General features: G+C 41.7%; 1 protein-coding gene across 6 annotated transcripts in view; it reads left to right on the top strand.

Annotated features, from left to right (window-relative positions):
- Positions 1-17,217, top strand: part of LOC5566444 (histone-lysine N-methyltransferase 2D) — a 106,631-nt gene that overhangs the window by 53,581 nt on the left and 35,833 nt on the right. For 4 of the 6 annotated variants that reach the window (XM_021852560.1, XM_021852564.1, XM_021852563.1 and 1 more), the window contains 5 exons: positions 9,440-11,517; positions 11,580-11,698; positions 11,759-12,107; positions 12,521-12,829; positions 15,477-15,599. In XM_021852560.1, coding sequence (XP_021708252.1) covers positions 9,440-11,517; positions 11,580-11,698; positions 11,759-12,107; positions 12,521-12,829; positions 15,477-15,599 — 2,978 coding nt within the window. The remainder of the gene's footprint in view (positions 1-9,439; positions 11,518-11,579; positions 11,699-11,758; positions 12,108-12,520; positions 12,830-15,476; positions 15,600-17,217) is intronic. The other 2 variants (XM_021852565.1, XM_021852566.1) reach the window with 2 other exon arrangements.

Genomic DNA, 17,217 nt, shown 5'->3' on the forward strand with positions numbered 1-17,217 from the left:
AGTAACACCATTCTATGTACCGGTACCTTTTAATAAAGTAGTATAGTTTTAATTATTGAATCCGCGTACGTTTTATTCGGGTTATAGTTATCACGGCCACCTGTAGACGCGTATTCAACACTCTAAATATATCCCCCAGCGATCCCTTAAAATTGTTGAAAAAACTCCAAGAAATATTTTCAAAATCCCAGGATTTCCTTCATGGTTTTTTCCTATATTTTTTTACATCGTTTTTTATAGTTGCTACTTCAGGAGATCTGCCAAATAATATTACAGGAATTCATACAAGAATCCCACAAAGGGTACATTTAATAAATTCATATGAGGATTTCTTAGTAAATCATACAAGGATGCGTTAAGAGTTGCCGCTCCGATTATTTTTTCCAAAAGTTTTTGAAGCCATTCCCATAGGATTTTTTATTCAAAAAAACTACTACGGATTATCTCACTAGATGATTCAGAAGTTCCTATAGGGAATATTTTGGGAAATCCTCCAAGATCTCTTTTGGGACTTTCTTCACCGATTTATAAAGTTTTACTCCAGCAATCCCTCACAAGACATCTCCCAAAGATTTGAATAGAAATTCCTCCAGGATTTATCAATAAATTCATCCAAAGATTCCACATGAATTCCATTAGATATCCCTCTAGTGTTTTTTTCAAGAATTTCATTTACACCGCCGTGCACAAGTTTGAGTTACTCTTCAAAAACAGATAAAAGTGTTTTGTTCAAATATTTCTGTGAATACTCGAATAATTTTAACTCTCTATGGTGCATTCTTAAGACAATGAGTTGTTCTTAGGTATGTTTACAAAAAAAAACGAATTGAGTAATTTTAACTTCAACATGGAACATTTTCCAAAAAAAAATACACGCTGAAAAAAAAACATGACTAATTTTCTCAGCATTGGATCAACCAAAATTTTATATTAATACGTCATTATCTTATGTTCTTTAAAAAGTACTAGCGAAATTTTGGCGGAAAAATCTTTATTTTTAATAAAATACTAATTCAATTCATTTGAACTTATATAAAACACAAAAAATCTGTGAAATACCAATTGTGGGGCGCACATAATTACGTTCAAATGTGCCATTAACTATTGAATTTTGTCCAAAAACGGCAGATATATTAACGAAAATTATTCCCATGCGTTCCCATGCACAATGATTTGAATGGCTAATTTATTAACATTAAATAGTTTTTAGATTATTCCGCCAAATTTTCGCAAGTGCTCTTCGAAGAATATTAGATTACGGTTCTAATGACTTAAGGATTTAAAGTTTTGGCTAATCCAATGCTATGAAAATGAGCCATGTTTTTTTACGTGTAAATGTAACAATTTTAAATGTAAATTTCGTAAACAAATAAAAAAAAATACACAATTTTAAAATGCCCAAAAAGTAAGAAAAAATCATTACCTTTCGAATGCGCCATAGAGAGTTGAAACAAGGGGGTTTTTAGGGGGTGCACCAAAACTTTAGCACGCGAGTGTATTGATTACTGCATCAGAATCTGCAAAGATTTCTCTAGTTGTTTCTCTAGGAAATTTTCCATGCAATCTTTAAAAAAATCATTTAGATTTCCCACCAGAAAATACTACCTAAGTTATTTTAGACATTCTCAATTGCCCAGAAGTTCTTGCATTAGTTCTCTCCTGCAGGAGTTCATCCGGTATTCCTCATAAAGTTTTATCTGAAATTGCTTAAGGATTTAGTTATTTTGGGGATTCTCCTGTGAATTTCTGAACAATTTCCTCAACAATACCATTCATTGATAAAATCCTCTATAAGAGCCTGAGAGGATTCCTGGATAACTACTTGCGAACATTAGAGGAGAATGTCTATATTGGGGGCCCAGATAGCCGTAGCGGTAAACGCGCAGCTATTCAGCATGACCAAGCTGAGGGTCGTGGGTTCGAATCCCATCGGTCTAGGATCTTTTCGGGTTGGAAATTTTCTCAACTTCCCAGGGCATAAAGTATCATCGTACCTGCCACACGATATACACATGCAAAAATGATCATTGGCATAGTAAGCTCTCAGTTAATAACTGTGGAAGTGCTCATAAGAACACTAAGCTGAGAAGCAGGCTCTGTCCCAGTGGGGACGTAACGCCAGAAAGAAGAAGAAGAAGAAGAAGTCTATATGAAGCCTTGTAGAATAATTATTTGAGGTATCTTCAGAGAAATTTCTGATTGAAAAGATATCCTGATCAAATGTTGTGGAAAGAATCCGCAAAAAACTCGCAATGGATGAATAATGGAGTAACCACATAAAAATAACCTAGACAAATTCATCAAGAAATTTCTGAAATTATTTCTGGGGAACGTTCTCAAGTATTTCTTGAGACTTTTTATACAGCTTCCTGGCTATATTCTGGAATGAATTGCTGGTTGAGTTTTCATAGAAGGAATCTGCGAAAATCTCGAATTCTTATAGGAATCTTCGTAATCTGCAGTAATATCTAGACATATCCTTGGTGGAATCCCTGGTTGAATTCTTGGAGGTCTCCTGAACCAAAATCTCTGAAAATTTTCTGGGAGAATAGAAGATACTGGATGAATTTTAAGGGAGTCAAGCACGAAAATCTTGCAGAATGTCCTGGGTAAAACCTTGTGTATAGTTGTGATTAATAGGAAGACGTTTATTGAAAACGGAATATCTTTTAAACGGATCAGTTGATCATGCCCAAATTAATACAAGTAGAGGGCGGGGAAATGTGGAGATACGGGGCAATACGAGCCACATCTGACATGAGCTTGAAAAACAGATTGTGACACCGATTACCTTAGGACCTCATAAAGGATGCTTCAACTAGTCACTACCGTGAAAAATGTGTGAAATTCTGATTTCGTACTTCATACCTACCTTGATACCTTGATGGCTACAGCGTAGCATCACGCCATTGCAGGGCGTATTGTAGAGCTCCATCTTCGTCGGTCTTGGGCGAAACTTCTCCAGTTGCCCCGAACGTTTAGGGTCGCCAGGTCCTCTTCCACTGCGTACAGCCAGCGTATTCGTGGTCTTCCCCGAAGCCGCCGACCTCTACCTGGTTCCCTGCTGAATATTATTTTCGCAATTCTTTCTTCCGACATTCGCACTAAGTGACCAGCCCACTGAAATCTGCCGTATTTTACACGATTGATAATATTCGCATCTTTGTACACTTGATACAACTCGTGATTCATGCGTCTGCGCCACACACCATTTTCGAGTTTCCCACCGAGTATTGTCCGCAGCACTTTACGCTCGAAAACACCGAGAGCTTTCCGGTCTGACTCTTTCAACGTCCACGCTTCGTGCCCGTAGAGAGCCATCGGAAGAATCAATGTTTTATACAGGGTGAATTTTGTTTCGGTTTGCAAGCTGCGGGACCTAAGCTGGTTACGTAGTCCGTAAAAGGCCCTATTCGCAGCCGCAACACGTCTTTTCACTTCGCGGGAAACGTCGTTGTCACATGTCACAAGTGTTCCAAGGTAAACAAATTCTTCAACAACTTCAAACACATCCCCATCAAACACTACCTCAGCACTTACACCACCATGCCTGACTCTATCTCTACCTGCAACCATGTACTTCGTCTTGGTAGAATTGATGGTCAGGCCTATCCTCGCTGTCTCCCTCTTCAGAGGCACGAAGACCTCTTCCACTGTCCTGCGATCGATTCCAATCAGGTCTATATCGTCCGCAAAGCCAAGGAGCATGTGCGACCTTGTGATAATAGTGCCATTTCTTTGCACGCCAGATCTCCTAATAGCACCCTCAAGTGCAATGTTGAACAGTAAATTCGAAAGTGCGTCTCCCTGCTTCAATCCGTCTAATGTCACGAACGAGGTTGACACCTCGTCTGCGATCCGAACACTTGATTTCGAACCTTCCAGCGTAGCACGTATCAACCTAATTAGTTTCGCCGGAAAACCATTTTCAGACATTATCTGCCAAAGCTCATTTCTTTTCACTGAGTCGTACGCCGCCTTGAAATCAATAAACAGATGGTGAGTCTGCAAGTTATACTCCTGGAATTTGTCTAGGATCATTCGCAAGCTAAACATCTGGTCCGTTGTCGAACGGCCCTCACGAAAACCAGCTTGGTATTCGCCGACGAAGGACTCCTCGAGCGGTCTCAGTCTGTTAAACAGGATGCGCGACAGAATTTTGTACGCCGAATTCAACAGGGTAATTCCTCTGTAATTGGAACACTCCAGTCTGTGTCCTTTCTTGTAGGTAGGGCGGATGAGGCCATCCAACCAGCCGGTGGGCAATTCTTCGTCCTCCCATACCTTCAGAAGTACTCGGTGGATCGACTGGAAAAGCTGCTCGCTTCCGTGCTTGAGAAGCTCGACCGGGATCTCGTCCTTCCCAGCAGCCTTACAGTTCTTCAGCTCACTGATAGCCTTTTTAACCTCTCCTATGGTCGGTGGGTCCACAGCTTGATCGTCATCATCTATGTTCATCCTGTTCCTCGCTACATTTCCATTCTCACCGTTCAACAATTGCTGAAAGTGCTCCTTCCACCTGGCAGCCACCGCCGTTTTATCGGTCAGCAAATTCCCTTCTCGGTCATTGCACATGGCGGGCACTGGTACGGTATTGTGCCGCGCACCATTTACCGTTGCATAAAATCTCCGCATATCATTCCGGTTCATGCTTTCTTGTGCGTCAGCTACCACACTTTCTTTGTGCTGCCTTTTCTTTCTGCGGTGGATTCGCTTTTCTTCGGCTCTCGCTGCCCTGTACCGCTCTCTATTCTGTCGGGTACCGGCCACAAGCATACGGCTTCTGGCGGCATTCTTCATGTCTGTCACCCTCTGGCACTCTTCATCGAACCAGTCGTTCCGTCTTCGTCGTTGACCAGTGCCGATCACTTCCCACGCCGTTGTTGTCACAGCTTCGTGGATAGGGTCCCACAGGCTGTCGACGTCTCCAGCAACGTTGACTCTTTCCAACTTCTCGTCTAGTTGCTGACGGTACTGCGCAGCTACCCCATCAGTCGACAAGCGTTGTATATTGAAGCGTAAAGGCCCAAACGCAATGATAGCGGAACGGCAACGGAATGCGGTACCGGTTCGCCAGGATGAACCACACCATCTCGACTGAGTTGACAACGAATGAAATTGAACTAACACTGAGTCGACAAGCTTGTTGTAGTCCATGCTGGCGAACCGGTTCCGCTTTCCGTTGCCGTTCCGCTATCATTGCGTTTGAGCCTTAACGTTCTGTGTGTTGCGGAACTCGTGACGCTGGATAACCGCGCCCGAATTTTAGCTACAACGAGATAATGATCCGAGTCGATATTAGGGCCTCGGAAGATCCTGACATCAATGACATCTGAGAAATGTCGCCCATCAACCAGCACGTGGTCTGTTTGGGAGCAGGCATCGCCACTCGGGTGTCGCCAGGTGTGTTTGCGGATATTCTTTCGCGCGAAGTATGTACTGCTGATTGCCATCCCTCTAGCAGCAGCGAAGGTTACTAGCCGCAGGCCATTATCATTGGTAACGGAATGAAGGCTTTCCGTTCCAATGACGGGTCGGAAGAAATCTTCTTTCCCGATCTGCGCATTTACGTCGCCGATGACTATCTTGACGTCTTGTTTTGGGCACTCTCCGTAGGCCTTATCCAGGCTCTCATAGAACTCATCCTTCATGTCATCGGGCTTATCGTTCGTTGGCGCATATATGCTGATCAGGCTGTAGTTGAAGAACTTGCCCTTCATTCTCAACACACAGATTCGGTCGCTTACCGGTTTCCACCGAATAATTCGCTTCATCTGCTTCCCAATCACTATGAAGCCAACCCCACGTTCTGCTCTGTCGCCACCGCTGTAGTAGATGTGGTGTTGGCGATGGGGTCCACCGCTCGGAATTTGCGTTCTCCGGTTCTCGGCCAGCGTATTTCCTGGATAGCTGCCACGTTCACGCCGACATTCCGCAGTTCACGAGCCAGGAGCCCAACACGCGCGGGTTCATTCAAAGTTCTCACGTTCCAAGATCCAACTTTCCAATCGTTGTCCTTTATTCGTTGCCGGGTTATTATTTATTTAGTTGGTGTTACATCAATTAATTTGATAAAACCTCGTTAACGATGTTACGCCAATTTTCTCGGTCCAAGGCTGTGTCTCTCCAACCTCGATTTTGGCCCACGTTCTCCAGATCTTGTTGCACCTGATCAAGCCACCTCGCTCGCTGTGCTCCCCGCCTTCTTGTGCCAACCGGATTCGACGCGAACACCATCTTTGCAGGATTGTTGTCCGGTAGTCTTGCAACATGCCCTGCCCAGCGCACCCTTCCGGCTTTAGCAACCTTCTGGATACTTGGTTCGCCGTAGAGCCTAGCGAGCTCGTGGTTCATTCTCCGCCGCCACACACCGTCCTCCTGCACTCCGCCAAAGATCGTTCTAAGCACCCTTCGTTCGAACACTCCAAGTACTTGCAGGTCCTCTTCCAGCATGGTCCATGCTTCATGTCCATAGAGGACCACCGGTCTTATAAGCGTTTTGTACATGGTACATTTGGTGCGGGGGTGAATCTTTCTCGACCGCAGCTTCTTCTGGAGCCCATAGTAGGCGCGACTTCCACTGATGATGCGTCTCCGTATTTCACGACTAACGTTGTTATCAGCCGTTAACAAGGATCCGAGGTAGACGAACTCATCAACCACCTCAAAAGTATCCCCGTCTATCGTAACACTGCTTCCCAGGCGGGCTCTGTCGCGCTCGGTTCCGCCTATCAGCATGTACTTTGTTTTTGACGCATTCACCACCAGGCCGACTTTTGTTGCTTCACGTTTCAGGCGGGTGTAGAGGTCTGTCACCGTTCCAAATGTTCTGCCGACAACATCCATATCATCCGCGAAGCAAACAAATTGGCTGGATCTTGTGAAAATCGTACCTCGGTTATTGAACCCGGCTCTCCGCATGACACCTTCTAGCGCGATGTTGAACAGCAGGCACGAAAGTCCATCACCCTGTCGAAGTCCCCGGCGGGATTCGAACGAACTGGAATGTTCGCCCGAAATCTTCACGCTATTCTGCACACCGTCCATCGTTGCTCTTATTAGTCTTGTGAGCTTCCCGGGAAAGCTGTACTCGTTGCCGGGTCTGTTGCCGTAAAATCAATCCGTTTGCTCTACTTTGGCTTTCTTGGTTGGTGAAGAGTCTTCGATAGGCCACCTAACCAGGGTTGCGCTACCTACATCGTGCTAGAGGGGCTGCCTCCTCGATGCTGACACGATACAGCATCGTCCGCTTGTTCTTTACATGATGACCACGGTCATAGCCATCACAACCATCCACCTTTATCAGGGCTTTGGACCTGTAGCTCTGGTTCTCAATAGTTTCAAGTTCTTTCGGACATGCTACTATGGTGAGCCGTCATGCGCTAGCGGTGTTCATATATTGATGAAATATGATTTTTTTGCTAATACGAAAATCTTATGAGATTTTGTATGTAAAACTAAGCTTTGGATAGTGCGTTGTCTATTGTAATGAGATTTTTAACAGCAGTTCGTTTTTACTACTCTCGATGGGATTTTTCTATCTCTTATACTTTTTGAGATATATGCCGTTGTGACCCCTAAACATCATATTTTTTATCCAAAATTTTTAACTGTTTTCTACAAAGTTGTTTGTGACATAAAAACCCGTGTTTTCCTGAACATTTCATTACACTGTCTTTTTTCAATGGGTAGCTTAGGTCTCAATACTTTTTTCCGGCGCAAAATGGCGCAGATACCTATCCCTTAAATATTATGAAAGAATCGTATCTTCCCTTCCGGCAGTTGATAGAAACGTTTGTCGTTAAGAGTCTTTTCATGCGTTTTACTATCAATCAAATACGTATTATGAAACCGAAATCGACCGAAAACTTCTTTACTTTAAGAGATAGAGAGTTGTGATGATTAAGATGATTTTAAGATCTTAAACCAATTTGTAGAAGACATAAACAATGTTTGAATAACTTTATTATTTCAACAACAGAGAAATGTTTGAATAACTTTGTTATTTCAAAAGGTAGTGTAATGACAGTGTAAAACATTCATGAATGAAAACCCCCATGTGATAAACAACTTTGTAGAAAACACAAAAAAAATGTTAAAAATTTAGAAAAAAAATATGATTTTTAGGGGTCATTCACATACAACGGCATGTATCTTAAAATGTATAAGAGATAGAAAAATCATGTCTTCGACAAAGTTGTTTCAAAATTGCAACTTCTATAAATTTGCCTAATACACTATATTTCTATCTAAAAGTTATGAAAAAATAGTGGTGGATTGATCACATAACTTTTTGCATCGAACTGTCCCCTTGATGCTACAACTAGATAACTCCAAATTTCGAACTATTCAACCTTGAAAGTTTGACCGTTTCACAAGGTTATGGTTAAACACGGAACATGATTGAAAAGTATTATTTGACTTGTTTACTTTCAATCACACGCTTATGATCTGTGATTATCTGGCAGATTTAATAAGGATTTATGTTTCGACAAATTGAACACTGAAAATCAAAATTTCGAGTTATCTAATTTAGCATTAAGAGGACGAAATGATGCCCTACAATATACCAAGAAACTTCTCCGAACAAACTACAGTTAACTCCCCCTTACTCGATATTGAAGGGACCATCGAATTAGGGAGGTATCGAGTTAGAGAACACAAAACCAGTGCAACTGTGATCTAAGGGACCATCGAGTTAGCCATGAAAACCAACTTTTACTATGGTTCTCTAACTCGATATCGAGATACAGAATATCGAGTAAGGGAGAGTTAACTGTATATCGCTAAAACCAACGGTTCGGGCGCTATTCAAAAATCGTACGAAATCGACAAAATAAAACACAGTGCATCGATTTCTTGTTTGGATTGAAAAGCCTTTTGTACACTCAAAAAAACCGACACGTCAAGGTTACTTGAAAATTCACGTAGATCCCTATAAAATGAACTTTTCTTCAATTTACCTGACAACGGTAAACATCATCTTACCGTTGGTGAAGATGAAATGAGACTTCAGTTATATTTACTGTTGATGATCATCACTCCTACGTGAAAATCACGTACCCCACTTAAATTCATTTCGATAGCTAGTTCATTCTGTGTTATGGTTTGAAATTTTACATTTCATATCACGTTCATCGTTTGTTCGGATACACAAATTTGAGTAAACCAACACGATTTCAAGTAGATTCTAGCTCATACAAGCGAATAGCGACAATAGTCGACAATAGTCATTCACTGATCCTTTTTTTTAAGATTGCAATTCTAAAAATAGTTCTTCAACATTTCTATAACTCATGCCGTTTTTGAGTAATAAATTGAAAATTTAAAATTTCATCGACTCGACAGAGACCGATGAAAAGAAAGTTTTCTAAGCAGTTTTTCAAGCGTAGTGCTGTTAAGTTTAACAAAATTGTCTAAATCAATGTTTCTTCCCCAGATGCTACCATGCAGCTGCAGGTTTCCACTGAAGGTACCTCCGGTATGGGCCCGATTGCAAGCCCATCGCCAACATCTCGCAATCAATTCGTCTCACCGGTCAACAAAAACCGAATGGCCCCGGTTGGTCAGAATCCACCGTCTAGTCCGGTGCCCAACTTCCAGCATCCCGGAATGGCCAATCGGCCCATGTCTGTTCCAATTCAGCAACAGCGTCCCGGGCTCCCAGGGCAGCAACGACCCAATCAGAGTCCCTTCTCACCTCAATCTCAACCGCCGCAGTCTCCGCTCGATATGTTACCGGAGTCTCCCGCCAGTCAGGGCGGATTGGATCCATTTGCCAGACCACCGTCGGAAGGCGTACCGGACAGTTATGTGCATCATTCGCCACAAACACCGCGCTCGGTTGGACATCAAAGTCCAATCCAGACACCCAATCGCAGTCCGGCCTACTCCGGACAGCCAATGCCCAATCCTCAAACTGCTATGAGAATCAATCTTGATACTCCATACGCACAGGCTCCCGGAACGCCGAGGCCCCAATTTCCTGGAAATCAAGGTCGACAAACGGTTTACGCAAGACCCGGCGAAATGTTCAGCCCGGTTCAAAACTCTCCATTCACTTCGCCACGTCAGGATGGATTCAATCAACCTGTGCAAGAAGGAAATCGGCAGTTGCGAGATTTGCTACAAAGACAGCAACTGCCCACCACTGGCTTAGGCCAAGTTATGGTACAGTCTCAACAACCGACCTTACAATCGCCACAACCGATGCAACCACAATATATGGATGAATCGCAATCTTCTGGACAACTACAACAACCTCAACAGCAGCCACAACAGCAACAACCACAGCTGCAACAAATGCCTAACCAACAATTGCAGCAAGCACCCATGGATAATGGTACGTTCCGGCAACCTTTGCCACCGAACATGATGACTCGGCCAAGAATGCCAGTTCCTGCAGGTGGAATCAGACCACAAAGTCCGAATATGGTGCAAGGACCCAATGGTCCTGTCATTAGACAGCAGATTATCCGTACAGCTTCTGGGGGTCAAATGTTGATTACACAACCAATACAGCAACAAATGATGCGACAACGGATGCAGCTACCGAACCGTCCGGATGGATCGTTTGTTGGTCAATTGCATTCAGGAGGACACGTTCAATCTTTAGGGCAACCACAAATTGGTCAAATGTCTGGTGGATTAACTTCTCAAACAGATCAGCAGAACATTGCCTTACTTGCTCAGCGTCTGGCCGGTGAAGGTGACGCACATGCCCCCGCAACGAGTGCTGCTTCAGGTAATCCGACAGCTGTTACGCAAGGAACTTCACAGGCTCAGCCGTCGAATAGCGGAGAAGGAGCTTCCGAAATTCCTGATAGCGTGTCGGCGGAATTGGAAAAACTTGAGCAGGAGGATAATACAGGAATGGGCGAAGTGGAGGGTGTTGGCGATATACTCGGTGGACTGGGCGACGATGACGACGAACTGCTTGATTCCTTGACGGCAGAGATGGGAGCGGATTTCAATATCTTAGAATATGCCGATCCGGAGTTGGACACGACGGATGGCGAAAAATCCAATTTGCTGGACAGTTTAGAATTGGATGAACCAGAAGGGGAAAAATCGGATGACAAGTCAAAACCAACCGGAGATCCAAACAAGTCGGAAACAATGGATACCGATGAGAAAGTCGATGAATCCAAAATTCCGCGTTCTACAGCCATGATGCAGACTACAGTGATGGCTACATCGTCAACAGTTGTTACACAACACCAACTACCATCAGGAGTAACGATACAAAGTCAGCAACAAATGATGCAATCTCAACAAATGCAAACAATGCAGCAACAACTGCCTCTTCAACAACATCAGCCTCAAGGTGTTGGACAGCAACAGCAGCCAACCCAACTTCAGCAGTTGATCAGCGGTGGACAACCAATGGGACCTCAATCCCAAACTCAACCGCAACAACTGCAACAGCAACTACTCGCTGGCCAGATGAAAACCATACGGCCAAACATGCTTACTCCAGCACATCTCCAGCAAATACAACAACAAATGCAGCAGCAGGTAAGTTACGAATTTCACATTAATGATGACGAATCACGAATTATCTGGATTTTGTCCAACAGGTTCAGCAGGCAGCGGCAATGGGAAAACCAATGGCTGTTGGAACGCAACTCGTATCCAAGGAGGGTGCCGTTGGAGTAGTTACGGTCAACAACACTGTCTCTGTTAGCGTTCGGTCCGGGTAAGTAGAAGTAGTTTATATCCCATGGTCTGGATCCATTCTAACACGCTCTTCCCGCAGACTATTGAATCAATCGCGTATTCAGCAGTTGAAGCTTGGTCACCCGCCAGGAATGGTTCAGCAGAATCTTATCCAGGGTCAACAACAAACCAGAATTGTTCAACAGATCCAAGGAAACCGAATCATACAAACCGTTACGAATCCGAACCAACCAGGACAAGCTCCGATTGGCCAGTCGGTTCTTCACCAGCAGCTTCAGCAACCTACTCAACAACAGCAACAACAACAACCGGGTGCCGTTCCGGTTAGTGTCCCAGGACAACCACCTCCACCGCCCTATCCGGAACCACCGCCACCTTATCCGGGAAACCAGTCTGGTGGTATGCCGAACACCGCTGCTGTGAATCAGGTTAGTAATTGTTATGAACGAGCTTTCAACGATTTTGATTTGCTACTTGCAAGTCCGTTTACATGTTTTTTGAATGATTGGTGTGTTAGTAAAATTTTATTTCGATACATAATCAATTCACAAATACAGTGAAATTGCGGTTTTTCTTACCAGTGAGACAATTTTTGAGCAATTCGTCACTAAAATGTATTTTATTTCATTTTAACCTTTTTCTTCTTATCTTTTTATGCATGTTTGTACATACAATATTAATGATGGAAATGATAAATTTAATACTCTTCGTAATTATTTTACCACCGAATGTTTAATGTGTGTTTGGCCATTGTTCGTTTTCAACCAATCGTCTAAAACAATGACAATAATTGTCGCGCAAAACGAAACAATCTTAATAAACGCCTTCACCGCTGCCGCAGCCGCCGCCACCATCTCAGTCACAAACGCAATTGCAAACCATGCCTTTATCACAACCACCACCGTCACTATTACCCTTGCCACCACCAACACCTCAACCACTCCCTTCTCTTCCTCCAATGGGTTTCTCCTCGCTTGGAGCGTTGGAACAGCCATACGGTCATCAGTCCCCAGTGAGTGGCCCGTTGCCATCGATGGATCGCCACCACCATCTGGCAGGATCCCATAATGGCAACTTTGGGCAAAGAAATTATTATTCGAGTGCCGCGTTGGGCCCGTCGTCTTCCGCCAGACGGTCGTTACTGCTAAAGGTGAGCCATGTCAAAAATCTGTTCTGAGCAAGCAACTACTCACGGAGCCAAAAAAAACATAGACAGTAATGAAGTCCAATCGCACTACCAGCATCTAGCTCTGACGTAATCTTTTTGACTAGTGTAGTTGTTTTAGTTCCTAGTGACACTCACGTTTTAAGCTTTGCTGATTTCTTTGTAGCTGATGTGTAACGATGGCTACTATAAAGACCTTGTAAAAACGTCAAGGTTTAAGGCCATCATGCCCATGTATTTTTCCATATCTCTTCAAAAAGCAGTAAATTAAAAAAAAAAAAATAGCGACACAATTACACTGAATCATAGAAAAATTTGTAGAAAAAATATGTGTATTTATTTGGAGATAACCATTGATCGAAATAGGAAGGGAAACTTTAACTGTTTCTTTTGCCTTAACGTGCCCTAATTTAGCACATTGCCTAATTCCGCGCATTTTATCTAAAATTTTACAAATTTTAAGAAAGTTTCAATGGTTGCACATTACAGTTCTTGTATGTGGTGGTTATACATAACAGTTAAACTAATAATTATCATTAAATATTATTTTCAATTTCTGGCAACTTTTCCTAAATTACAGAATAAGGACCTTAGCTGGCCTGGAATACGACATTTTTTATTATCATGTATCAAGTATCAGAAGGCAGGCTTCAGAGACACATTTCTCGTCAATTGTAAGAGGTCTACCACAAAAGACCGAATTACAGAAGGCCGAATCATAGAATGCTGAAACCATATAAAACTAACTTTTTAAAATCATTTTTATTAAAAACCACAAACATTCAGCACATTTTCCTACAATATTTTGGACGATTTTCATCCAGCTGAAATATTTACTAAATGTTTTTGGATGTGTAACCTAAAAATGAGTCCTTGCCATTTTCTATAAAAGAAACTTTTTTTTTCTATTTCGCTCATCCGGCCTTTTGTGATTCGTCCTTGTGTTATTCAACCTTGTGTTATTCGGTCTTATATGATTCGGCCTATGCTGGTTCGGCCTTTGTGATAAGGCCTTCTGTGATAGGCCTTTTGTTTATAAGATTAGGGAGAATGGCCAGGTACCCATGTAAAGATTATGGAGTTGACTGAATTTAGTTCCTCAATTTGAGTTCGACATGCAATAACTAGCCTCGACCTTGAGTTGGTCGAACCAAAATATTTGATAGCAGCTTGACTATTTGAACGGAAACATATTATTACTTTAGCCATTATGCAATCTACATTTAAGATATTCCCGCCTGAAAACGGTACACTGCCTAATTGATTCAGCCTTATTTCACGAGAATATACACTAGAACTAGTTTTACCTTCAAGAATGGAATTATCAGTGCAATATCCAAAGTTGTTTTTTTTTTTCAAATAGCTTTATACTTTTTTCCAAATAGCCAATCATAAATTCTTCCCGTGAAAGGAATTAGGGAGCTGGATCATATTCTTGACACTTTTGATTCACTTCAGCAATGGAGTTTTTTGAAAGATATTGAGCTCATATTTGTACTACTTACTTTGTACTTACTTACGTTAGTTAGATAGATTTACGAATAGTTTTGTAAAAACCAGTATCTTCCCCTTTCTGCGAAATATAATATTCGTTTACTATTCATTTTGTAGTTTGATAACTATGTAATCGTCAGCTTATTTTAGCAAATTGATTTTCTGTTCGGAAAAAGAATATCCAGAAATATCAATCTTTATAACAGAATACTAAAACAGACAGATTTATTCAGCTGTTGCTAAGTACCGCTTTTGCATTTCCTGACTTTCTTTTCGAATGTTCGTCACTGTCTCCGTTTTTATAGCAACCTACTAGTGCCTAGCATTCAATCATCAGTGTTCGACAATGACTTCTAAAAACTTTAGGAAGGCAAAATGGCACAAAGTTCTGTTGCTTTTGGAACACTAGTTGGGACATTTCACTACTAGCGTATGGCTATCTCATCACCGAATTAGCTATCTCATCATCAGATTAGCTAAGGCTTCGTGATTAAGGGCCCTATTTTATAAGTCGAGTCGATCAAAAACGACTCGACTGGAGTCACTGTCGACCAAACATTTCGCTCGACTTGGCTCTGTCACTCGAGTTTATCGAGGGTTGTCACTCTATGTGACTGGATTACTATGGGAGTCGATGGGTGACATCTGAAATATGCATGCTTGCTTTGATCGACAATGACTTCAGACGAGTCACGTGAATTCGCTCGAATTACAAAATAGACCCCTAAACTTCGCAAACAATTAGTTCGTTGCGTTTCATTTTCCCATTTAGCACACATGTTATATTTGAGACATATAAACTGTTATATGACCAGATTTGGTCATGTATCAGTTGATGTACCTCAATTGTAACATGTGTGTTGCTCAGGTTTATTTTCGTTGTCCAGCATGTAGCAGCTATACCCATGATAGAACTTTGCACTTATATCCAGACTGCAAAAAACTTTTGCACTAGAACGCATTCTCGCAACACGTGTGACTTTAGAATGTATATTACTCTACTCAGTTCCATTTGTTTTCTTAGTAGCTTTGTTGTGTGGTTGAATGTTTTGCAATTATTCTTAACGCAGTTTATAGAAGCCAGCCTTCTTTTACCATGACCACCTTAATGCGAAAAAATGCATTCCCATTGTTACAGGAGCAGAGACTGCTGCTGGAAGATCTGCTAGAACAGGAGAAACGAGAACAGGCTGGCCAGCTGGCGGCGGCCAGTGGCGACGCGAATAATCAGAACATGCCGCCGGGCATGTTGTGTGGGCAGGTAAGGTTTGCGGGGGTGTGTGTGTTAGGGTGGAACATCGTGATCGCCTATTTTTTCGTAGATTAATGAATTTAGATCCATTTGTGATTGAAGCAACGCGATAATGGCGCAATTCTTAATTATTGTTACCGTTTTGATTCATATTACGGACACTTGAGGCCACAGTGAACTGTAACTCATCAAAAGGCATATGAAATAAAACATACTGTATTATTCCCTAGCGTTATCGGGCCTTCAAAACACTTAGCTTTCAAATGGTGGGTGAAGATTTTAATTTCGCAACATGCAAATATTTAAATAAATGGAAATGTGTGGATTTCTCATGATTCTTATTCCGGACGTTTCCTCATTTTTGCCCCATATTCCGGACACTTTGATTCGAATTCCGGACAGCTTATGAAAATCAATAATTGAAAAGTCAAGCCTTCTATTTGAATCGTCAAATTACTAAAGAAGGGTCTGAAGCAGTTGGAAATTATAAATTTGTATATATATATCTATCGGAAATGCCTATTAAAATAAGCATCGAAACGAGTTGTCCCATTCAGATTCCAGAACGATTTCAGAATCGGTCCAAGCAAATATTTTCACTTTCAGGTGTGAGAACGACTCCAGTACTTTGACCATCAACTCGATGAATAGCTCGGGCGCCATTAGCTCCAAACGTGGCAGCGATATTCGTATAATTAGAGCCACCCTAATCTTGGCAACCACAAGGTTCGTCTCGATTCTTCTTTCTTGGTCCACGGTACGCACGTAGACGACAGCAGCGTATGCAGCTTCAGAAGCGTCGGCGAATCCGTGTAGTTGTAGCTTCCCTCCAGAGTGTGGAATCCATCTTCTGATTCGAATTGCTCGATTCAAGGCTGGTAGTGAGTCACTTTTTAGTGACTTAGTCACTTTTTTTAAGCCAGTCACTTTAAAGTCTCTTTTTTGAAGCCATTTCAACTAAAGTCACTTTTTTCAACTATTTTGAGCTAAATTTTCGAGAGAAAATTACAAATCGACCTTCTTTCAATTAAGGCTGAGTTTTAATTTAACTTCATGTCAGAATTAAAATTTTGATTCATGGTTTTCTTGTGGAAAAAGACAATTTTTCAAAGAGTTTCATTCATTTTGTAATAGTATCTAAGTTATTATTAGTATGATGTAAGTTCATTGTTGTAAAACTTAAGGATTAAAAGTTTAGTATTCCTTGGTGTGTTTTAAGATGTTTGTCATCTATTGTTGAACACTTTGTTTTACAATATGCATCCTAATTATTCTCTTTGTCTTCGAAACTCGTTGTATTAACCAAACCATCCTAGTATGATACGCATTAACTCTTTAAAATTTTACAAAATCTATAATACAGGAATTTAACACTAAAGCCTGATTCGCTGCTGTTAAGGAATCGTTAAAGAAATTTCTCACCGATTAGGTACTTTGAGAAATTTTCTACAGCGATACCCGTTTGCAATGATAATTATTTAATGTTCTATTTGATAATAAATAAAAACATTTCATACTTCTTAGGACCAACTTTATTTGCAAACCAAAAATGGCCGGATAGACCTTAGGTAGAGTATAGGTAGTTCCTTTTTTCTTATGTATGTATTTTAGCATCTTTTAGGAATGT

The sequence above is a fragment of the Aedes aegypti genome, chromosome 3 (genome assembly GCF_002204515.2).
Source record: "Aedes aegypti strain LVP_AGWG chromosome 3, AaegL5.0 Primary Assembly, whole genome shotgun sequence".
Classification (NCBI taxonomy): Eukaryota; Metazoa; Arthropoda; class Insecta; order Diptera; family Culicidae; genus Aedes; species Aedes aegypti.